The sequence below is a fragment of the Hyla sarda genome, chromosome 1 (genome assembly GCF_029499605.1).
Source record: "Hyla sarda isolate aHylSar1 chromosome 1, aHylSar1.hap1, whole genome shotgun sequence".
Classification (NCBI taxonomy): Eukaryota; Metazoa; Chordata; class Amphibia; order Anura; family Hylidae; genus Hyla; species Hyla sarda.
This window is the reverse complement of record NC_079189.1, coordinates 103,172,402-103,197,890: the sequence shown is the minus strand read 5'-3', so window position 1 is coordinate 103,197,890 and position 25,489 is coordinate 103,172,402. Positions and strand designations below refer to the sequence as shown.

Here is a 25,489-nt window from a genome sequence, read left to right as displayed (position 1 = left end):
GTTAACAGGTCCATTTAGGCACAGCTATCAACTTTGACAGCGGCGATCTAAAGGATTAATAGCCGGCCACGGCGATCGCTCCATGCCGGGCTATTAGCGGCGGCTACTGAAATCAGTCGGGAGCTGCCGGGTGTGGAGCAGGCTCGAGTCAGGAGCCCTCTCTATACACCCTGAGTGCCGGTGTGAGGTGCTGACTTGCGTCCCATGCAAGTCTGCGTCCGCTCCTCCCATAAGTCTACACCTCACACCAGCGTATGTAAGGGGTGTATAATGTAAGGGGCTTACACAGCGAAACTCTGACATGCAATTCCTCAGTGTGAATGTACCCTTCTACAGTGTATCCTCTAACATATCTAAAAATCTACCAGTCGATGACATGTGCTGCAGATCAATGTAGAGTGTAGCATTGCATGTAGAGTGTAGCATTGCATGTAGAGTGTAGCATTGCATGTAGAGTGTAGCATTGCATGTAGAGTGTAGCATTGCATGTAGAGTGTAGCATTGCATGTAGAGTGTAGCATTGCATGTAGAATGTAGCATTGCATGTAGAGTGTAGTTTCCAATTACAATGGCCCATGTTTGGTTGAAATATTGTAGCTTGAGGCACCAGTGTATTTATTGTTAATAAGAACAATTCTATACATCAGTGCAGTCTATTATAACTGAATGCTACCAAAACAGCGCTCAAAGCAGTTGTCACTTTTCAGCAGTTTATACTATTACTTTATGCATTATTATACTGCAAATGCAGATGGATTAAGCTTACACAGGCTTATGTGATTTCTTTCAGGGGAAAATGGCCTTAATGGCTTCGAACAGCTGTTTTGTCGGCTGCAATGACGAAGGAGACTTGGTAGCACAGAGTAAGACGGCAGGTGAAGACGAGATGATAAAGGTATTAGGGTTCCATGTCCTTCCGCTATAACTGAACTACAACTTCATTCAAACCACATGTATTTTAGAGTTTGGAGTGAGCTGTATATAAATGCTGATAAGCTACAAATGTAAACCATTTTAACATCAAATTTTAGACTTTTTTTATTTTCTGTCTTGCAGAAACTCATGACACACGGATGTGACTAAGTGTTTATTTTAACACAAATGTTTAACCAGTTTATAATAAAATAAATACAAAAAAGTATTCAATTATTAAATTACACAGGTTAATTTAATTTTTTTATTTTTAGTAACATAGTCAAGATACGATCTTAGGACACGTTTGTGCTGCTGATATCTATGTCATTTAGGTGGCAGGCAACTGCAGAAAGGAAGCATGTCTGATTTTTTGACATTATAATATATTTTAATAAAGTTTACTATTGTCCGGTGTATAAATAACATGTATACTGTATTAATCATCAAGAATTCATCCCTCCAGAAGGGATCTGTTGCTTCTATATAGGTTTTATTTTCTGTGCCTACCTCTGGCACTGTACAAAAATGTATTTGTCTAATAATAGAGGTGAACCAAAGCACTGAGCACATGCATAGACGTTGGCACTGTAGATGCATTGTTTGAAAATATTATGGCTCCATAGAGAATAAAATACTGACAGCAACAGCTATGGTAGATTGCTGTTTAATGTAAGCCCCATCTGCTAGAGACACTTCATAAAACATATCTCTTTATGTTCTCTTGTTTTGCAGATTAGATGTTGTACAGAAAGGGAATCAAAAAGAAAAGATGACTTGCCAGATGAAGATAGAGGAAATGTTAAACATTGTGAACTTAACTATGTGTGAGTAGGCTGAAACGTGTGCATGTTGGGCTGGGATCACATGTTGCAGTAGTGTGAAGCACATGCCCTTGTGAACCCAGCATTAGAAGCTTTATAAATATTGATGGAAATTACGGTATGTGCTTCTCGCATGTTTCATTGGGGACACAGGAGGCAACACTAAGCAAGAAAGTGTTAGCTTCTCCCTCAAAGGCTGTACCCCTTTTGCAGACACTGAGCTAATCAGTTTTAGCTCGGTGTCTGTAGGAGGCAGACCTCTCCTGCATTTTACTATTTTTCTTTTATTTTCTTATTTTTGACTTTCAGGTGGTTGAGGTTTATCCTGTCACAATCTCAGGGGGTTGTCCATGTGAGCTGCCACACTAGACTTAATATCACCTGGTCCAAAGCATTATGGGGGGCAGGTTGCGCACTTTACAGCCCCTCAGTCCAGCCCCGGAAGGCTCTTCCTCAGATCCTGGTTGCAGTTCGGGCTGTTCCCAATGCAGCCACAAGATTACAGTGAAAATTCTCTGCTTTGGGGATGTGTCCATCTGCAGCGCATTTTCTGCTCTGCATTATTAGTCCCTGGGCCAAACGTTTCTGCCATTTTGCCCTCCCCTTCCTGAAAGGTTGATTTTTGGCTGCTATTTGTGCACCCCCTAGCAATCCTATGTGGGAGCAACTGTCACCTCTCTACTACTGAGGTTCCTGCTGTGCTACCAGGCTGCAGCTCTTTTCCAAGGGCAGCCCAGGTACACTATTATGATCACAGGGCCCCACTCATTAGCATCCAATATCACTCCAACCTTCATGGAGGATAATAGGTGCTGCCTTGACGTGTGGCTCCAGCCGTGGCTTGTGCTGTGAATGGATCGCCCTGGTGGGAACCCGAACACTAAGTTCTAACTCTACAGGCCAGATCTTTAGTGTGAAAACATTCTTTACACGTGGTTCCTGTTACACTGTTTATTTACTCACTTGTGCATGTGGAATTCAGTATATTGGACGGACTATTCAGACTGTCCGTCAAAGGATGAAATAACATTGTTCCAATATACTGAATTCCTTTATGAAACACACTCTCTCGCCATGTTTTTTTAAAGCATGGAGGAGACTTGAGGGTGTTACAATTGGCTATCATTGAAACTATACCCCTCGATATTAACAACCGTTTTCAAGCTCTAATCAACAGGGAATCTTACTGGATTTTTATGTTTAACACATTGGCTCCGGAAGGGCTTAATGAGGTTATAGAGCGCACTACTGTTTAATATCATAATCCTTTTTTAATGTTTTTTGGTATGTTTGTTTATATATGTGATGTGTGAAATGTTGATGTAATTTCTGGTCATGTGATTGGAATTGTGGGTATTTATTCTGAGCATTAAGTGATTTTTGTCATGCCTGTCCGGTTTCGCAACGCGTAGTATGTTTTAATAAAATACGTTTTTATTATGGCTTCTGGATCACCTTACTGGCTGCGCCTGTTATCCTCTGTGGAGGTTGGAGTGGTATTGGAATCTATTATTTACGCCTGGGAGTGTGAGGAGGAATGTGCAGCAGCCTTAAAGGGGTATTCCAGGCCAAAACTTTTTTTATTTATCAACTGGCTCCGGAAAGTTAAACAGATTTTTAAATTACTTCTATTAAAAAATCTTAATCCTTCCAATAGTTATTAGCTTCTGAAGTTGAGTTGTTGTTTTCTGTCTAACTGCTCTCTGATGACTCACGTCCCGGGAGCTGTGCAGTTCCTATGGGGATATTCTCCCATCATGCACAGCTCCCGGGACGTGACATCATCATTGAGCAGTTAGACAGAAAACTTCAGAAGCTAATAACTATTGGAAGGATTAAGATTTTTTAATAGACGTAATTTACAAATCTGATTAACTTTCCGGAGCCAGTTGATATATATAAAAAAAAAAAGGTTTTGCCTGGAATACCCCTTTAAATGACTAAGTGCTTATACGTGTTGTGTCGGAATTTGCTCAACCTTTTTGGATGACTTGATCCCCAGCTCAGATATTTTTAATCTTTATGTTGAAGGTGTTACACCAGGGAGCGCTTTTTGTCTTTTGTATTTTAGTACCACTCATTAGCATGACAGTATAGTTCCACCCCAATCAGGGAAAGACTCCTCCTTCTTGTCCATCCTTTTGCCTATAGTTTTCCTCTATGGTGATGTCCCGGGTTTTATGCAAGTAGTCGTGACCACATTTTCATCCTTGCATGCCTAGTAATTGTGTTATGTAGATGACTCTTTCCTGGTATCACTGCTCTGACACATTTCCTCCTTCCATAACATACACTCTTCTGTTATATGAAGCACTTGATGGTGCTACATGTTAAGGCAAATTAACCCCTTTTATAGGTGGCATACTTGTGCTGTGCAAAATACCATCTTCTGCTATATGTGCACCTCATATTGCTACATGATCAGTCACAATACCGCCTTTTATGGGTGGAGTAATTGTGCTATGTGGAGCACCTCCTATTACTACATGGTCAGTCACACTGCCCCCGTCCTTAGGTGGAGTATATTTGCTGTGTAGGATTCACTTTTCTGCTATATGGAGCATCTCTCCTTTCTAAATGGTCAGTCACATTACCCCCTTTCGTAGGTGGAGTAATAGTGTAATGCAGAGTACCCCTTCTCTTATGAGGTGCATCTCTTCCAGCTATGTGGTCAGTTACTTATGTCCTTTCATAGTCACAGTTATTCTGTTATGCAGAATACCCTCTACTGCTACAGGGTGCACCTGATGTTGCCATGTTACTTCTTCTGTTGGTGGAGTGCTTGTGTTATGCTAAATGAAGCTTCTGTTCTTGCTATGTCATAGCCATATTACCCCCTTCCGTAGGTGGAGTACTTGTGCTATGCAGGTTACCTACTCTACTATTTTGGGCCTCTGTCCTTATTGGCACATGTTCCCCTTCTATGAGCAGCACAATTGTCATATGCAGAGTGTCCTCTTCTGTGATAGAGTGAGTATCATGCTACATGGGCAGCCACGTTTCCACCTTCAACAGGTTCAGCTCTTCTGTATGTTGGTTTCTTGGTTAGCTGGAGGCACCCTGGTTGGGAAACACTGCTCTAGACTTCTAAATATGAGTGATGTGAGTTGGAAAATAACCATGTTGTGTGTAGGTTCTGTCACTTCTGTTGAGTAACCACTTATGTCGAGTGCAGTAAAAGCCCCTTTAGATGCTAAAACGAATGGTAACTTGTCCTACAAGATCACCTCAAGAGTACATTACCTTGTGAATAATGCCACACTCTGAATTTACTGCCTAGCTATGTTGTGTAGTACATGAACACTGTACAGATTTCATGACGTGCAGGATTATAGCAGATAGAGATGCTGCCTGTGAATCGTCTCCTTGTATATATATGACATTAATGATGGAAGAATGGATTTGCATTATTGTCTCCCCAGAATACTGGTTATAAACAAGATATAAATAGGATTTGTCATCGCCAAGTGAATATTATGAGCATATACCTCAGTCTTGGGTTATAGAAATTTCAGTGTTATTCCCAAAATAATCTTTATTATTATTATTATTTTTTTTTTTGCATAGCATAACGAAAAGGTATTTACAAGGCTCCTCTGATAGAAAGGTTAAAGTGATCTTGGTAATAGGTTCTGAGCAGAGCCTGCTAAAGCACAATTACAATGATCCCTTAAGTGTTGGCCACAATGGTACTCTCTCTCCTCACACTATGTACTATGGTTTAGACATAGTATTTATAAATTATGTTTGTTAATTTATTTATTTATGTTTGCTTATTTTGCAGCAAAAAATTTCAAAGTTTTCAGGACCGCAAAATTAAAGTAAGCAAGGAAGACCACAAGGAGCTCAAAAAGGCCAGAAAGGATGGTATTTTCCACGAAGCACTTCTGGACAGGTGAATTATGGGACATAAAAAGTTTCTATGTTGCCATGAAAATATAACAGACATTTAAAGTATACCTCTCATTCTTAAAGAAAAAAAAAAAGTTTAATATCATTAAGACATATGAAAAATTATTGTTGGTCGAGGTCTGAGTGTTCGTGAAAAGTGTGCATGACCAGGACGGACTCTTAATGTTAGTCTAAGTCAGTGTTTCCTTACCAGGGTGCCTCCAGGGAAACGCTGGTCTAAGTGACCGTCCTGCTCACAGAGTAGGAGCTCATTCTACTGATCTGTCGGGGACTGAACACTCGGACCCTAACCCATAAAAACTTTTGACATGTCCCAAGGAATGTTCCAATTCATTGTATTAAGCAGAAATCTTAAAAACTGATGAAGATATAAAAAAAAGAAAAAAAAAACCCTGCTACTAATTGTAATTAAAGAGTACCTGTCACCAAATAAAACTTTTATTATTTTAAGTATTAAACTCAAGGACGCAGGGTGTACCTGTACGCCCTGAGTCTGCTCCCTTTCTATAAGCAGGGCCACGGCGTGGACCCGTGACTAATAGCGTGCGGCACTGATCGCAATGCCACATGCTGTTAACCCTTTAGACGCGGCTTTCAAAGTTGTTCGCCGCGTCTAAAGTGAATCTAAACTGCTGCCGGTTAGCTCAGGGGGCTGTACGGGATTGCCGCAACGAAATTTCGGTGTCTCGAACAGCTGTAGGACACGAGTAGGTTCCCTTACCTGCTTCCTGATGTCCAATTGCCAAATGACTGCTCAGTGCCTTAGATCTAGGCATGAGCAGTCAAGCGGCAGAATCATTGATCTATGTTATCCTATGGGATAACAAAGATCAGTGTAGAAGATCAGTGTGCGCAGTGTTTTAGCCTCCTATGGGGGCTATAATACTGCAAAAAAAGTTGGGGGAAAAAAGTTAATAAAGATCGATTAACCCTTTCCCTATTAAAAGTTTGAATCACCCCCCTTTTCCCATTTAAAAAAAAAAATAACCTGTGTAAATAAAAATAAACATATGTGGTATTGCCTTGTGCGGAAATGTCCGAAATATAAAAATATATAGTTAATTAAACCGCACGGTCAATGGCGTACCCGCAAAAAAAGTTCAAAATAGCGTATTTTTGGTTACTTTTTATATCATGAAAAAATGAATAAAAACGATCAAAAAGTCTGATCAATAAAAAAAATGGTACCAATGAAAACTTTAGATCACGGCGCAAAACATGAGCCCTCATACCACTCCGTACATGGAAAAATAAAAAAGTTATAGGGGTCAGAAGATGACAATTTTAACCCCCTTCCCGCTATAGGATGTATGCATACGTCCAATCATCCAACATGTTCGCGCATTTGGACGTATGCATACGTACTAGCGATCTCCAGCACTGCCGCGGGCAGTGCAGGAGATCGGCGACTGCACCCGGCTGTTAGCCTCAGCCGGAGTCCCGCCGGAGCCGCGACCGCGATGGGCCCTTTCCCAATAAAAGCCCTTTTTATTATTACCAAAAAAGATCAAAAACACAAATCATATACATAATGGGTATTGCCACGTCCGTAATGACATGTACTATAAAACTATAATGTAAATTATCCCGCACAGTGAAAGCCGTAAAAAAAAAAAAATCAAAAAAGCGCAAAATTCACCAATTTTGGTACAAATAGCAGAATAAAAAAGATCAAAAGGTAGCACAAAAACGATACCAATAAAAAGTAGAGCTCATCCCGCAAAAAATAAGCCCTTACTCAATGGTGTCGGACAAAAAATAAAGTTACGGCTGTTGGAAAATTAATGGCAGAAAAATAATTTTGCTCAGAAAATGAAAAAGAACATAGAAAGCTATATAAAATGGGTATTATTATAATTGTACTGACCCACAGAATAAATATAACATCACTTTTACCGCACAGTGTACACTATAAAAAAAAATTTTTAATGCCACATTTTCCAGTTTTTCACAATATTTTGAGGTTTTTCACAAAAAATGCTGCATGTGTCAACAAAAATGCACCACTTATATAAAGTACTATATGTCACGGAAAAACAATCTCAGAATCGCTCTGCTCAGAAAAAGCGTGCTAAAGTTATTACCATTTAAAGAGATACATGTCAAATTTAAAAAAAAAGAGCCTGGTCATTGATGTAAAAAATTGGTCCGTCCTTAAGGGGTTAAACATCAATATCAAACCTATATAAGTAGGATATCCTTTTAACCGTATAGACCTACAGAATAAACATAAAGTGTAATTTTTACCGAAAAATGCACTGCGTAGAAACGGAAGGCCCTAAAAATTACAAAATGGCGTTTTTTTCTTCAATTTTGTCGCACTATGATTTTTTTTTTTTCGTTTTGCTGTAGATTTTAGGTTAAAATTATGTCATTACAAAGTAGAATTGATGGTGCAAAATATAAACCATCCTATGGATTTTTAGGTGCAAAATTTAAAGGTTATGAGTTTTAAAAGGTAAGGAAGAAAAAACGAAAGTACAAAAAAACGGAAAAACGCTCAGTCCTTAAAGAGTAGCTCCCACCATCCTTTTTTTTTTTTTTTTCTGTCCCTGCCTGTTTACTATATTAAAAAGGGCTTTTTGTCTGCCTGGTAGTGTGCTCACTACCAGGCAGACTTTCCCAGCAGGCGCGACGTCACTGATGCCTGCTGGGGCCGACACCTCTGCCCTTAGTTCACATACACAAGGTGCCCCCAGCTGTTTCACCACTACAACTCCCAGCTTGCCCAGACATCTATTGGCTGTCAGGGCATGCTGGAAGTTATAGTGGTGAAACAGCTGGAGGCACACTGTGTTGAAAACAATAAGTTAGGGGCTACCCTGTTCCCCCCCCCCCTGTTGAAAACCCCGAACCCGGCTCTCCCCAACCCCCGTGTTAAAAAACCGAACCCCGCTCTCCCCAAGACAAACCCTAGAGTCCTGCAGAGTCCTGAGGCAGCAGAAGCGGTGTGTATATGCCGGAAGGGGGGGGCTGGCGTGTGAGGACAGGGAGCCAATGCGCTCGCTCCCGCCTGTCTGATTGACAGGCAGGGAGCGAGCGCAGGCTGAATGAATTTGGACAGATTGCCCAGCCGGCATCGGTCCAAATTCAGGCGTGACATCACGCCAGCCTCCAGCTGGCCACTAGGAGGGAGACCCCCTAGTGGCCGGTTTTCAAACGTAATTTAAAACATATTAATAGAAAAAAAAAAATGTACTACAACATATCAAAAAAAAAAAGTTGATGACAGTGCCCATTTAACCCCTTAAGGACCCTTAAAGTACCCGTACGTCATGACACCCTGGTACTTAAGCACCCATGATGTACGCGTATGTCATGGAGAATTCCGGCCCCCGCCGCACATCGGGCGGGGATCGGACCGGGATGCCTGCTGAAATCATTCAGCAGGCATCCCGTGCAAACGCCCAGGGGGGTCATCAGAAACACCCCCCCATGTCGGCGATCGCAGCAAATCGCAAGTGAATTCACACTTGCGATTTGCGCGACTCCGAGTCATTACGGGTCTATAGTGACCCGGAATATAAGGTGGATCGCGGTTGTCTAAGACACCCACGATCCCCCTGAAGGCATAGGAGTGAGGTGGCAGGGGTGCCACCCCTCCTATCCCTGCTATTGGTGGTCTAGACGCGACCACCAATAGCAGATCAGGGGCGGGGGGGGGTTAACTTTCGTTTTCCCCGTCCTGCCCACCCACAATAGGCGGGGCAGGACGGGGATCGGCGCCGGAGGCTGCGGGCGACGGAGATCGGCGGGCGGCGATGACGTGCGGCTGGATCCGACGGAGGCCAGTGAGTTGCCTAGCAACATCTGGAGGGTACAGTTTGAGACCATTATACAGTGGTCTCTAACTGTAGCCCTCCAGATGTTGCAAAACTACAACTCCCAGCATGCCCAGACAGCTGTTTGGGCATGCTGGGAGTTGTAGTTTTGCAACAGCTGGAGGGCTACAGTTTGAGGCCACTATATAGTGGTCCCTAAACTGTAGCCCTCCAGATCTTGCAAAACTACAACTCCTAGCATGCCCAAACAACTGTTTGCTGTCAGGACATGTGGGAATTTGTAGTTTTGCAACAGCTGGAGGACCACAGTTTGGAGATCACTTTGTAGTGTTCTCTAAAACTGTAGCCCTCCAGATGTTGCAAAACTGCAAATCCCAGCATGTCCAAACAGCAAACAGCTGTCTCGGCATGCTGGGAGTTGTAGTTGCGTACCTCCAGCTATTGCATAACTACATCTCCCAGCATGCCCTTCGGCGATCAGTACATGCTGAGAGTTGTAGTTTTGCAACAGCTGGAGGCACACTGGTTGGAAAATACTGAGTTAGGTAACAGGTATCTCCGTACTCGACAGAAATTGCACTACAAATTTTGGGGGGCTTTTTCTCTTTTTACCCCTTATGAAAAGGAAAAGTTGGGGTCTACACCAGCTTGTTAGTGTAAAAAAATAAAAAAAATTACACTAACATGCTGGTGTTGCCCCATACTTTTTATTTTCACAAGCGTTAAAAGGAAAAAAAGACCCCCAAAATTTGTAACGCAATATCTCCTGAGTAAGGAAATACCCCATATGTGGGCGTAAAATGCTCTGCGGACGCACAACAAGGCTCAGGAGTGAGAGCGCACTATGTACATTTGAGGCCTAAATTGGTGATTTGCACAGGGGTGGCCGAATTTACAGCGGTTCTGACATAAACGCAAAAAAATAAATACCCACATGTGACCCCATTTTGGAAACTACACCCCTCACGTAATGTAATAAGGGGTACAGTGAGCATTTATGCCCCACAGGGGTCTGGCAGATTTTTGGAACAGTGGTCCGTGAAAATGAAAAATTTTATTTTTCATTTACACAGCCCACTGTTCCAAAGATCTGTCAAACGCCAGTGGGGTGTAAATACTCACTGCACCCCTTATTAAATTCTGTGAGGGGTGTAGTTTCCAAAATAGGGTCACATGTGGGGGGGTCCACTGTTCTGGCACCACGGGGGGCTTTGTAAACGCACATGGCCCCTGACTTCCATTCCAAACAATTTTTTTCCCAAAAGCTCAATGGCGCTCCTTCTCTTCTGAGCATTGTAGTTTTGCCCGCAAAGCATTTTACGTCCTAACATGGGGTATTTCCATACTCAGAAGAGATGGGGTTACAAATTTTGGGGGTCATTTTGTCCTATTATCCCTTGTAAAAATTTAAAATTTGAGGGAAAACTAGCATTTTAGTGAAAAAAAATTAAATAAAAAATTTTCACATCCAACTTTGACGAAAAGTCGTCAAACACCTGTGGGGTGTTAAGGCTCACTGGACCCCTTGTTACGTGCCTTGAGGGGTGTAGTTTCCAAAATAGTATGCCATGTGTTTTTTTTTGCTGTTCTGGCACCATAGGGGCTTCCGAAATGTGACATGCACCCCAAAAACCATTTCAGAAAAACTCACTCTACAAAATCCCACTGTCGCTCCTTCCCTTTTGAGCCCTCTACTGCGCCCGCCGAACACTTGACATACACATATGAGGTATTTTCTTACTCGAGAGAAATTCGGTTACACCTTTTAGGAAGATTTCTCTCCTTTTACCCCTTGTAAAAATTCAATAACTGGGTCTATAAGAACATGCCAGTTCAATGAAGATTTAGAATTTTCTTCTTCAATTTGCTGCTATTCCTGTGAAACACCTAAAGGGTTAACAAACCTTTTGAATGTCATTTTGAATACTTTGAGGGGTGCAGTTTTTATAATGGGGTAATTTATGGGGTATTTCTAATAAGAAGGCCCTTCAAATCCACTTTAAAACAGAACTGGTCCCTGAAAAATTTTGATTTTGAAAATTTTGTGAAAAATTGGAAAATTGCTGCTATACTTTGAAGCCCTCTGATGTCTTCCAAAAGTAAAAACATGTCAACTTTATGATGGAAACATAAAGTAGACATATTGTATATGTGAATCAATATATAATTTATTTGGAATATTAATTTTCCTTATAAACAGAGAGCTTCAAAGTAAAAAAAAATAAATGCAAAGATTTCAATTTTTTCATCAAATTTTGGAATTTTTCACCAAGAAATTATGAAAGTATCGACAAAATTTTACCACTAACATAAAGTAGAATATGTCACGAAAAAACAATCTCGGAATCAGAATGAAAGGTAAAAGCATCCCAGAGTTATTAATGTTTAAAGTGACAGTGGTCAGATGTGCAAAAAATTGCCATGTCCTACAGTGAGAATTGGCTGGGTCCTTAAGGGGTTAAGTTTTGCATTTTTAACAAATCCCACCAACAAGGTGGAACAAGGTAAAAAAAAACATATACAACAACAGCCTCCGTAGGTCCCAGAGACCTGCTCCAGCACAGTGACAGGGATTCAAAGTATGCAAAAATATGCGCCAATAGGATAGAAGGGCGCATCCGAGACCCAACTGGAGGAAGACAAACACCGACAGATACACTCACATACACACATGCACACATCCCAGTAACCCAAACCCCCCAACCCATCCCCTCCTGTAAAGAACAGTAGCATGCTATAGAAAACCTACTGGGACAGTTTAGTCGGAGGGTCCGCTGACATATCCAGCAAAAGCCAGAGGATCCATACCTTGTCAAATTTCTTAGGGCACTTACGACTCACATATAGAGCCTGGTACAACAGGACATATTTGTTAACCAAAGTTAGCCAACGAGACAGCGGGTGAGGGGAGGTATCCTTCCAGGTCATTACTACCACTTTACGGGCACAGAATAGCAGGAAACAAATCAGTAAGCATCTATGCGAACTAGAGACCACCTCATTAATGCTCCCAGCAGACATACCACAGGGTTGAATAGGAGAGGGAAGTCTAAGCCAGAAACCCCATCACCTCCCTTCAGAAGAGAGCAATGACAGGACACTCCCACACAGCATGCAAAAAAGTACCAACTTCTGAAGAACAACGAAAACACATATATCAGACGGAGAAACACCAATGCGCTTCAGCTTAGCAGGGGTATAATACAACCACAAAACATATCTAGATTGGATCAGCAAATCTCTACTACTAATAGTAGAATAATAAGAGTATTCAACCTCCTTCCACTGACTTTCAGACAAATCCGGGATATCAACCACCCATTTATGAAAGGCTTGTGAGAAAGGGCTAGGCCCCAGTGTCTGGAGGAGGGCATAGGACTGAGTAACGGGTTTAGAAAGATCCGTAGTGCCCAGGAGAAGCTCCACATCAGAAAACACAGAAGTAAACATCAGGGAGCCAAACTACACCTGAACCGGATGCCTAAGCTGAAGATACCTATAAAAGGCTTTTCCAGGGATGCTTTAACGTTCCTTCATGTGCGAAAAAGGATAAGAAAACCTGATCCTCCCCAAACAAGTGGATCACAAATTTAACTCCATGAGAACCCCAGAAACTGGCCTCCTGTAACCCATGCAGGTGAGGTAAATGTACATTCCCCCCACAAGGGTGCCCGAGGAGATACCAGAGGCTGCGGAAATGTACTCAACACCACGGACCACACTTTAGCTATAGTTTGAAGGGGAATAGGAAAGGAAGAGTGAGAGTGATACCTGTAAGAGCTTCATAAGAACCCATAATTGCTCCAGCCAAGGCCATCACCGAGTTCAACAGATCCAGATCGATCCACCACGCTGCACAGACCAGTTGGGAGGCAAGAAAATGGTTATATACATCTGGGGCAGCTAAGCCGCCATGCCGCTTAGGAACCTGAAGAAGAGCCCAACCAAGTCTGGGAGGTTTTCCTTCCCAGTAGAAAGATCCCAGAACACCACATAGTGTATTAAAATATTTCCTAGGGGGATCACGGGAGCTAAATGAAAAAGATAAAGGTAGGTAAATAATTTTAAATATATTTGATCCTGCCAGCTAAGGAGAGTGAGGACCAGGCAGTCAACTGCTCCACAGTGGAACGTAAGAGTGGCTCCAGGTTTAGGGACAGATAGACTATCAGGGATACAGTTACCTCCACCCCGAAGTATCTAAAATGGGAAACCACCTGCATCCCTGCCGGAAAAGAGGAGGGGAGGGGGACTTCAGACGAAAGTGCCATTAGGGAGGACTTAGCCCAGTTGACCCGCAAGCCCTAAATTGAACTAAACCGGTCAAGTAGATCAATAAAGGACAGGAGAGAAGCCCCAGCATCCACCAAATACATCAGTGAGTCATCTGCATAAAGGGAAACCTTCTCTACAATAGACCCCCTGGGAATACCACAGATTGTAGGGTCCCTACTGATGGCTGCTGCCAAAGGCTCCAGCGCAAAAAGAAAGGGAAATAGCAGGCACCCCTGCCTCGTCCCACGACCTTGGAGAAAGGGAACGGAAACATCCAAGTTAGTGCGAATACGGGCCCTAGGACTATCATATAGCAAGCGAACCCAAAAATACCAAGTACCTCCCACAGATAGGGCCACAGCACCGAATCAAAGGCCTTATAAATATCCAGACTAACCACCACACCAGTAGGAAAGCCCTACCCTACCGCGTCTATGTTGAGCTGCAGACGCTTCACATTTACATCAGTAGCCTTACCCGGCATAAACCCAGTTTGGTCAGGATGAATGATAGCACTAATGACCCCATATAGGCGAGTAGCCAGCACCGTAGCCAAGATCTTAATATCAACATTCAAAATGGAAATAGGTCTATAAGAGTCAGGCAGCAACGGGTCCTTCCCAGGCTTGGGGAGCACTACAATCAACGCCTCCCTCATAGTCTGGAAAAGCATCTGCAACAGCTATCGAGTGAAACTATTTAAGGAATACAGGCGCCATTCTCTCTGGGGTCTTCCCATGAGGAAGGTCACGTATGGCCTGTTCTACCTCCTCAACTGTAAAGGGGGCATCCAACACCTCAGCCTGAGCATGACTAAGCATGGTAAGGGATAAGTCACGTAAGAAAAACTGAATTTCCCCTTAACAGGGCTTAGAAGGTGCAGCATACAAAGAGGAGTAAAAGTCCCTGAAGACAGAGTTAATCAGCTGGGGGCCAGCCACCACAGCACCATCCCGGCCCCTAATACAAGGGATAGAGGCAGCAGGGCGACTAGCCCCCACTAAATAAGCAAACAGTTTACCATTCTTGTCTCCAAATTCAAACAAGGCAGCCTCCCTATCCACTAACCGCAACTGGACCCTATCTTTCCAAAAGATCAACGGAGACCTCTGAGCCTTGGTCCACGCCCTCTCACTCTCAGGGGATGGATTGCTAACATACGCTGCCTCCAAGACATTCCCCTCCTGCAACAGCCTGCCCTCCATAGCCGCCCTAATTTTCCTCTAAATCAAAGGTAAATGCTCCATAGTGTAATACCGTATATATAAAGCGTCTGTGAACGATAATGAAATATGCTCAGCTGCGGTGGTTGTACTCAGACAAGCACAACAATGGTAAAGGCATATAGAAAAGGGGAGTTCTCCGATCTAGCAGCCGCTCCTGGGATAGATACAAGCAACCACAATTTTTCCTCCAAAAAGAACCACAGGATCAGGCAGGCGCTTGGATCTTGTTAGGAGCAAACAGTTTATTTGCCCAAAATGTGGGTAAATAAACTGTGCCTGATAAAACGGTCTTTACCGCAAACGCGTTGCATTGTGGGTAAATAAACTGTTTGCTCCTAACAAGATCCAAGCGCCTGCCTGATCCTGTGGTTCTTTTCGGAGGAAAGATTTAGCTAATTTTCCTCTGACCCGCAACACCTGCCATAAAGGCACCTCTAATCTGTATGAGTCCCATTGAACTAAGGGGTCAGGATAAGAAGCATTGTTCTCCCAATACTCAGCATGGGCAACCCCCAGAGCCTCCACAACTGCCACGGCCTGTAGCCTGCCAGGGTGCATGCGCCAAATATGGGAAGAGGGACTAGGACCCAGGTGGAGAACTACCTGTATGGCAGAGTGGTCTAAGATCCCCCTAGTGGTATAGGAAACCTCTCTTACTGCCTGAAGGAGGTCCTCGGACACCAGAGCGAGATTAATTCGAGAGAATGACCTGTGGGCCACAGAGTAAAAGGAAAAGGAGGAAGCAGTTGGGTACTTCCACCTCCAGAGGTCGGTCAGGCCCAATGCCAAGCACAAGGTATTAAATGAGGAGGAGCCAGGGTCAGCAGCAGTGGTGTGGTTGAGCGTTGGATCAGGACCCACGTTGAAATCGCCTATGAAAAGGAGATCAGAGGGAAAAGACAAGTTTGTCATTAATTAGCTCCAGTACAGAGACCTGAAAAGGAGGGGGCACATAAACAGAGACAAGAACAAAGGAGACAGAACCCAGAGAACTGTGTTATATCAGAAATCTCCCTAAGTGGTCACAGACTGCCCGAGAAACCGCTAACTGCAGAGACTTGGCGATTAACACAGAGACACCCCTACCATAATTGGAGTAGGAGGCATGGTAGCCCCGCGCTATCCAAGCCCTTTTCAGGGCTAGAACTTTCTGACCCGTAATAAGAGTCTCCTGTAGACATATAATGTGAGAAGACTGGCGTTTCACAAAGTCTAGACATAAGGCCCTTTTAAACTTAGAATTAAGCCCCCGGACATTCCAACTAACCACCTTCAGGGTCCCCATTATGAAAAATAACACTATATAGGAACAGGAGAGAGTACAGGTGGACCAGGACAAAGATGGGTAGAGCACCGGGACCACACACACTGCACACAACAAACAGAAAGACAGAAAGGGCACAGACACAAAACACGTAGACAAAGGCAACAAAGCATAACCAAAACATCACCAAGAAAACCCTGTCTAACACTAAACGGGACATAGTAAACATCTATTCACTAACAATGTGTAGACCTAGACCCTAAATACAACTGCCACGGGCGTCAAAAGAATGCCAAGTGAGTCTAAACACCACTAGTACGAAAACCTCTCCCGCCACCCCACCATAAACTAAAAGCGGTCGGTAACTAAGGAAAACAACCCAGAGAGACCTTAGGGAGACGGGAGCCTACGGAGACCCAAAGCAAAGGCTAGCTTCATAAACACTATCTAAAGACAATCACGGAGACCAGTCATTAGCAAGGTAGTCCAGGACAGTTCAATCCGGAGGTCTGACGGGGGGGGGGGGGGGGCTGCATCCACCCAGTGAAGAGTGTCAGTTGGAGAAGTAAAGAACTTAGTAGAGGCCCCATCCACCACTCTTAGGCGAGCAGGATACAACATTGAGTAGCGGCAGCCCTCGGCACGTAGCTTTGCCCGGACCTCCGTGAACTGCACCTGCTGCTTGCGTAACTCCTCAGAAAAATCAGGATAAAGGGACACTCTGCTTCCATCACAAAGGACCTCACCCTTGATACGCACTGCCCGGAGAATAGCATCTCTGTCCTTGAAGTGTAGAAGTTTGGCCAGGAAGGGACGCGGAGGACCACCAGGAGGAGGAGACTGAGCCCGAACTCGGTGGGCCCAGTCAAGGGAGAAATAAAGAGAGAATGTGTCCACAGGAAGAATCTCCTTCAGCCATGTTTCCAGGAACAGAACAGGATTATTCCCTTCCACCTTCTAAGGGAGGCCCACTAGGCGGATGTTATGGTGCCTCAAGCGGTTCTCTATGTCATCCATGCGACTCAGAACTTCCGTAACTTGACGCTGCAGGGAGTCAACCTGCTCCGACAAAGGGTGTAAAGTATCTTCCACAGTAGAAACCATTCGCTCCACCTCTTCAGTGCGCTCACGTATCTTTTGGGTCTCATGTCGCAGAATAACAAACTGCCTAACAGACTTCCTCATCAGAGGTCGGCCAAGAGGCTTCAGCATAGAGCTTGGATTTCTTATTCCTTTTACTGTTGCAGGAGTCACCCATGATTGACAGGGTCACACAAAGAGCAGGTAGAAAGGCACTAGAAACACAGTCCAAAGAGCGCAGGTCACCTCTATAAATATATCAGGCCGGAGGCACCACAAATCCCAGCAGACCAGGGCCACTCAGAAAGCAGATAAAGAGGCACTAGGTATTTAGAGCAGGCCAGAGGGGGGACCCCAGCGGCTCAGGCAGTCCACAGAAGGCAGCGGAAGCACCACAAGTCCCAGCAGACCAGGGCCACACAGAGAGCAGGTAGAGAAGCACTAGGTGTATAGTGCAGGAAGGAGGTGGTACCCCAGCGGATGAGGCAGTCCACAGGAGATAACTGAAGCACCATAAGTCCCAGCAGGCCACTAGAGAGGCACTATTTATATAGGGCCACCACAGAGAGCTAATCAGTCCACAGAAGGCAAGGAGAGCACCACAAGTCCCAGCAAGCCAGGGCCCACAGAGATCAGGTAGAAAGTCGCTAGGGGTATATTGCAGGCAGTAAGGGGTACTTCAGGGAGTAAGCATACCCTAGAAGCCAATGCAAGCACCACAAGTCCCAGCAGGAGCCCAGCATGGGCACAGATATACTCACTCATCTACCCCTTTTGCGAGGCCCCAGGAGCCAGCAGCCATGAGCAGAGAGATGTAGGAGGCTCCAGCCCTGTCTCCCAAATAAAACTTTTAATATAGTGTTCCTTGTGTAATTATCAGACACTTTCCCATTCACTTGCTTTTAAAATTATCAACATAAATATGTTTAAACTGTAATAGAAAAAAACAGCCACTAGGTGGCTCTGTTCTGTTACCTGCCACAATTAATACAGTGAGTTTGGTCTCCTCCCGGCCTGGCATGAGACCAAACTCAGGAAGTGTTTCTTTGCACTGAGCTTGATTGACAGCTGCACAGAAAGTGAAAGCTCCGCAGATTCTCACAGAAAGCTGCACAGACCGAAAGCTGCAGCAGAGCCTCACTGATAGTAAGGCTGGGTCCACACTACGTTTTGTCCCATACGGGAGCGCATACGGCAGGAGGGAGCTAAAACCTCGCGCTCCCGTATGTGACCGTATGCGTTCCCGTATGCCATTCACTTCAATGAGCCGACCGGAGTGAAACGTTCGGTCCGGTCGGCTCATTTTTGCGCCGTATGCGCTTTTAAACCGGACCTAAAACTGTGGTCAACCACGGTTTTAGGTCCGGTTGTAAAAGCGCATACGGCGCAAAAATGAGCCGACCGGACCGAACGTTTCACTCCGGTCGGCTCATTGAAGTGAATGGCATACGGGAACGCATACGGTCGCATACGGTCACATACGGGAGCGCGAGCTTTTAGCTCCCTCCTGCCGTATGCGCTCCCGTATGGGACAAAACGTAGTGTGGACCCAGCCTTACACAGACTGACATATGCACAGAGCCTGAGGTCTTCTATTCATCACAGCACTGCAACCATGTGAGGGCGGAAGTGGCCCCAGCAGGCTTCAGTGATGTCATGCTTGCTGGGAAACACCAATTTTCTCCTGCTGGGAAATCCCACTCTGTGAGCAAGAATAAAGGTATGATACACAGCTTTTAAAGCTCTGACATTTTTTTTTAAAGGGTAGGGTGGGAGGGGTGTTAGGAGTAGTTAGGGAACATAGCCTGAGTTAGTTTAGAACAGTTTATTTGGTGACAGGTACTCTTTAATGACTGCAGAAGAACATGAAGTATAAGCTTTTAGCTCTTATAACTAACACACAGGGATAGACATGCTGATGGTGTCTATAGTATGTACCAGAGCTCCTGTATATTATGCCTGTCTGATGTTTATCAAGTCCTTATAATCTGTTATGTTAACATGGTGGTGAGGCATACAGCATATGCTTTGCTGCTCAGTTAGGAGTAGAGGCTCCTTTTATTTGAGTGGTGTACTTGTTCCTGTACATGGCTTTCCAAGCTATTGGGGTTGGGTGCCATGGAAATTACATACAGCGGCAGGGTCTCCGGTCAGGAGTCCATCCTCTTGTATGGTAAGTACTAACATTGTATGCCTTACCAAATTCATTTCGGAAAGTTTGCTTATGCCAAGATGTGAGCAATTCCTGGTGTATGCCACTGTGTCCAAAATGCTCCCTCCTACTCCATACTGTGCAGTATATGACTTTTTGCAGGCTGTGACTGTATAGAAAAGGCACAGAAGACTAAAATTTTATATAAATCAGAAACAAAAGCATACTGGCACAACTGATGCCAAATGGATATTTTTGGCATATAGAAGGTAAATGGCGCCTCAGGAATTCACTGGGAAGTGTGACAAAATCATTACCTTACCATTACTACTTGTTGACGTAACAAACTTAGTTCTGTCAAGTGAGGTTTGGGGGGCAGTGATATCACCGCACAATGTTACCTTAGAGACATAATTGTCATACACAATGCTACTGTGTGTGTATGAGATAAAAATAGATTATTAATACTATGGACCTGATTTCTATGTAAATGACAAAACAAAGTTTTATTGGTCCATGCAGAATGCTGGATACGTTGTTCTTTTTGGAATAATCTGTTTAAACCAGTGCTTTCCAAACAGTGCATCTTCAACTGTTGTAAAACTACAACTCCAAGCATGCTGGGAGTTGTAGTTTTGCAACAGCTGGAGACACATTGTTTGGAAAAAGAACTGTTAGTACTGTGTGCAAATGACAGAAAAATATAACATTTAGATGTTTTCACTCTGTCCTTACAGGAGATCAAAATTGAAAGCAGATAGATACTGCAAGTAAAGACAACTGATCAACATCTCAATACCAAGGAGGAAGAAAATCTGTTTTCCTTTTTTTTTTTTTTTTTTTTTTTTTTTTTTTTTTATGTTTTCCAAACTAAATAAATGCTACAATAAAGATTTTATATAAAAAAATAAAACCTTTGTATGTGGGACAGGAAAGGCCCAATATAGGCCCATTTACTTACGCAGAAGTCACTAGTATGCAACTACCTAGAAACAATGGGGAAGATTTATCAAAACCTGTGTAGAGGAAGAGTGGTGCAGTTTCATTTTTCACAAGTCTCTTTAGAAATGAAAACAGCAATCTGATTGGTTGCTATGGGCAACTGCACCACTCTTCCTCTGCACAGTTTTTGATAACTCTCCCCCAATATGCTTCCTCATTGCACTTCATTTTCAGTTAGATGTAACATTACTCAGAGTTTCCATTGTAGAAAGAATGTTGCAAGTGACAGTGTAGAAATCATTTGCAAGTTACTAGGGATCGACCGATATCTGTTTTCTTAGGGCCGATACCGATAATCGGTGGAGCTTAGGGCCGATAGCTGATAACTTATACCGATATTCCGGTATAAGTTATCGGCTATTTATCCCCCCGCGACACCGCTGCAGATCATTGATTTAAAGCGGGCGCTTTAAATCAATGCACTGCAGTGGCTTTTGCGGTGCCATAGGCCGCCGCTGCCACCACCCGCTTCTCTCCCCCTACCTGTCAGGGTTGTCCGGGCCATCCATCCTTCCTGTAGTGTCCGGCGGCATTCCGGGTGGAGGGTGAACCGGTCCGGGCTGTCCTTCTTCTCCGGGGGTGCTCTTCTCCACTCCGGGCAGGCTCCGGCCTAGTAACGCAGCATAGACGCTGCGCATTGACACCCGTGCGCAGCGACGCACCTGACGTCGCGGCGTCTATGCAGCGTACTAGGCCGGAGCCTGCCTGGAGTGGAGAAGAGCACCTCCGGAGAAGAAGGACAGCCCGGACCGGTTCACCCTCCACCCGGAATGCCGCCGGACACTACAGGAAGGATGGATGGCCCGGACCACCCCCATTATAGGTAAGTTTAAATTTTTTTTTTTTATTGACTCGGGGGGTGGGGGAGGGGCCCGACCAGTATAGCGGTATGGGCAAAAAGCCATACCGTGGGAGAAAAAAAACCGGTATCCAGTTCATACCGGTATACCGCCCAGCACTACGGGTCGGGGTGCGGTCGTGGTGCGGTGGGTCGGGGGTGTTTATGTGTCATTATCGGCAAGGTAATTGCCGATACCGATAATGCCCAAAATTGTGATTATCGGCCGATAATACCGGTCATACCGATAATCGGTCGATCCCTACAAGTTACCTTATTACCGTACTTTTCACTCTAGGACAGAGTTTTCCAAATATTTCATGTAGGTGACACACTTTTTTAGACATGCATAGTTTGTCTAAAAATGGCAATTTCACCACCCTCCAATTGCCCCCTGTGCTAACACACACACACACACACACACACACACACACACACACCACCACCCCCCCCCCCCCCTGTGACATTTTACTCTCCATCTTCAGTTTCCTCTGTGCCATGTTATCTCAACCGAAAGACGTGACAGGGTAAAGCGTAATTTTAACCTGTAGGCGCAACAGGACTTAACCAGGAAACCAGCAACATACCTATAAGTATTACCAACTGAACTTACAAGTATGCATGAATAATAGAGACAACCTGAATGTAACGGGAAGTACATATTAAAGCTGCACACTCCTGAAGAACAATCAGGTAACATGAATATGCAACAAAGTGGGCAACATGGACATGTGAAAGGTATGAAGAGTCTGACATTAGCAACTCACCTGGAAACTTGACAGGTTTCTAGATATACAACAACTTGTCACCTAAGACATACAGTGACCCCCCGACATATGATAATTTCAACTTACTATGGCCTCTCAGAGGCCATCGCATGTTGAAGGCAGCATAACATAGGATGCTTTTGTAGGGCGGGGCCATCGCATAAACAGCTATCCGCGGCACAGACTGCTTCAGCTGCCGCCGGATAGCTGTTTACGGTGCCCCGTGTGGTCCGGTGATGATCACTTACATGTCCCCGTCGCTCCTGACCGTCCTCTTCAGGATCCCCTGCATGGCTGTCGCTCTCCATTGTCGTCATCCAATAGGAGCGGCGTGTGTAACAACGTGATGACGACCATAAGGAACGACAATCCCGGGGACGCTGCAACAGCGATGGACGGCGATATCCAGGTCAGCGGTGACGGTCCAGAGTGGCGGCGACAGCGATGGACGGCAACATCAAGGCAGTGGTGACGGTCCGGAGTGGCGGGGACAGGTGAGTATACCTTCCTATATTTAACATTGCACGGATCCCTCAACATACGATGGTTTCAACAAACGATGGTTCATTTGGAATGAATTACCATCGTATGTTGAGGGACCACTGTACAATTCTACTAAGAAATGCAGCAATGCTTTATACTGCCTCCGAGATGGGGACGTGATGCCACGGCCATGCCCCCTAGTGATGTCATGCCACACACCCTCCATTCATGTCTATGGGAGGGGGCTTGACGGCCGTCACACCCCCTCCAAAAGATATGAATGGAGGGGGTGTGGTGTAACGTCACATCCCCGTCTCGGAGGCAGCGTCCGGCACAGAATGCCGGGGGCCGCACCGAGATTGCGGGGTCCCCAGCGGCGGGACTCCTGTGATCATACATCTTATGTATAAAGCTGGAATACCCCTTTCACTAGACTGTAATACACAATAATCCTATCACCACAATGATAAAAGACGTGTAGTTTGCTAACTGTAATGAAATGTTCATATACTACACATTATGTTAACTCATCGGTTGGAAGAACGTAATGTTCAAAATACTGATTCTACCAGATAAAGGCTCCGTGAATCAGGGGTGGAAGAAGAATCCCCCTTCCAGCACAACAACCCTAACAGCTGATCACCAACAATACTACTACCTGCAGTGACACCAGACTATTGTATTGTGATACTTATGCAGATACAGTGACAACTCCAATTTGTGATAAATCTGAAGACTTGAGAAATGGGACATAAGCATGATGAACAGGCTTAGAAATGTGTTCATCCTGACTACACCGGAAATGCTAGAATAAACGTAAGCATAAAGATATTCCCAGAAATAAAGCTGTGACGACATAATAGTCAGAACACGACCAACATAAACAGTGTACACGACCAACATTAAACCTAGTACAGAAACCGGAATGTATATTATTAGCTACAGTAACTTTACAGCCCCTGTAGCATAAATAAACAAAATCCTGGAATACCCCTTTAAAGGAGTACTCCGCCCAAAGGATAAGGGGATAAGATGTCTGATCGGAGGGGTCCAGCCGCTGGGACTCCTGCAATCTCTGTGCAGCTGGGTTTAGAATGCTGGGTGCGGACAGCCGGGGTCGTGACGTCATGGCCACGCCCCTGTGATGTCACACCACGCCCCCTCAATGCAAGTCTATGTGAGGGGGCGTGGTTTTGCGGACCATTGATGTCAATGGGCAGCAAAATCTGCTACAGCATATCTGCAGAAAAAATAAGGACGTGTGAACGGACCCTATAAGGCTATGTTCACATGGTGTAATTTCCAATTGAAAATTTCCCAGTAGTAGAGTCCCATTGATTTTAAAGGGATTCTGCTGCACTGTGCACATGGCGGAATTTCCACAGAAATCCTGATTCCGGTATCTGCAGAAATTATAGGCATTTCTGAGCTGTCTTGGGGCCCGCTGGAACATACACATTTGTGGAATGTCCGCCCGTGTTTTCTGGGTGCACATTTTCAGACATGTAAACATGGCCTATGTGTATAACAGCTTAAAGGGGTTATCCTGGAAAAAAAAAACTTTGTTTTATGTATCAACTGGCTCCAGAAAGTTAAACAGATTTGTAGATTATTTCTATTAAAAAAAAAATCTTAATCCTTTCAGTCCTGATGAGCTGCTGAAGTTGAGTTGTTCTTTTCTGTCTAAGTGCTCTCTGATGACACGTGTCTCGGGAACTGTCCAGAGTGGAAGCAAATCCCCATAGCAAACCTCTTCTACTCTGTGCAGTTCTCGAGACAAACAGAGATGTCAGCAGAGAGCACTGTTGCCAAACAGAAAACGACAACTCAACTTCAGCAGCTGATTTTTTTTATAGAAGTAATTTACAAATCTGTTTAATTTTCTGGAGCAAGTTGATATAAAAAAAAAGTTTTTTTCATGGAATAACCTTTTAATGGTCGGTTGCACAACTGTCACCAATGGATGACACTGACTTTTTAAGGCTTTTTTCGCCTTCAGTTTAGTGACATCATTTGGGCAGAGAAAATAAATGATTTCTTGCCGAATTGTTTCTGCTCATGTATGCCTATTTCACTGAAATCTCCACCCACATGTAATCCTAGCCCTATACTGTTCTCCAACCTGTGACTCTCCGGATATTGAAAAAGTATAACTCCCATTATGCCCGAGTTGTAGTTTATGGTATTAGTTGAGGATCACTAATGCATTACACCAGACCAGGAGTCAGCACCCTGGTGAAACACAACCCCGTGACAACCACACATGTGACAGCACTGACCCCTCCCTCTGTGGAGATAAGTGGTTCAGCCCAGGCGCGGTCATGTGACAGCCCGATCAGGGAACTGGCAGCTTCTTGTAGTGATTGTCCTGGAGATGCGGTGGACGATGCCAGGTACCGTGCTGTGCTCCTGCCTGCTGCTGGCCGTGTGCGCGCTCAGCCTGGCCCAGGACGTGCCGCCGGTGAGTGGCCCCGCTACTGTATAACTATAGTGGGCGGAGGGGGCTATGAAGTGAGCTGGGGTGTCGGGAGGCGTCCTGGAGATAGCACTAGGTGCGGGTTATGTGCTTGTGTAACGTGCGCTTCCGGGTACAGGACGGTGCACACTGATCCTTAAAGGGGCACTCCACCTGCCCCGTCTGTCTTTGTTAGAGACAAATACACAAACAAACAAGTGTGTGTGATATACAGCAGTGTGTATATATAGGTCAGCCATTAATTTATTGGTGTTTCCTATACATGGTGCCTCCAGCTGTTAAAAAACTACAACTCTCAGCATACCCGGACAACCTTAGACTCTCCAGGCATGCTGGGGGTTGTAGTCTTGCAACAGCTGAGGCACCCTGGTTGGGAGACACTACTCTAGTTAGGCTTGGTTGACACCACGTTTTTGCAATACAGTTCCCGTATCAGAATTTTGATTAAAAAAACGGATTCCTCAAAACCGGACTAAACTGTCAAAATGTATGTACA

At 44.5% G+C, this 25,489-nt stretch overlaps 2 protein-coding genes across 4 annotated transcripts in view; both read left to right on the top strand.

Moving 5' to 3' along the window:
* The window catches only part of FRG1 (FSHD region gene 1), a 71,083-nt gene extending 50,793 nt beyond the window's left edge, over positions 1 to 20,290 (top strand). Inside the window, exons 7-10 of the mRNA XM_056559274.1 lie at positions 791 to 895; positions 1,648 to 1,739; positions 5,521 to 5,631; positions 20,165 to 20,290. Coding sequence (XP_056415249.1) covers positions 791 to 895; positions 1,648 to 1,739; positions 5,521 to 5,631; positions 20,165 to 20,201 — 345 coding nt within the window. The 3' untranslated portion in view covers positions 20,202 to 20,290. The remainder of the gene's footprint in view (positions 1 to 790; positions 896 to 1,647; positions 1,740 to 5,520; positions 5,632 to 20,164) is intronic.
* A 4,515-nt stretch (positions 20,291 to 24,805) lies between these two features.
* Positions 24,806 to 25,489, top strand: part of ASAH1 (N-acylsphingosine amidohydrolase 1) — a 40,411-nt gene continuing 39,727 nt past the window's right edge. Inside the window, exon 1 of one of the 3 annotated variants that reach the window (XM_056559256.1) lies at positions 24,806 to 24,978. In XM_056559256.1, coding sequence (XP_056415231.1) covers positions 24,892 to 24,978 — 87 coding nt within the window. In that variant the 5' untranslated portion in view covers positions 24,806 to 24,891. The remainder of the gene's footprint in view (positions 24,979 to 25,489) is intronic. The other 2 variants (XM_056559238.1, XM_056559246.1) reach the window with 2 other exon arrangements.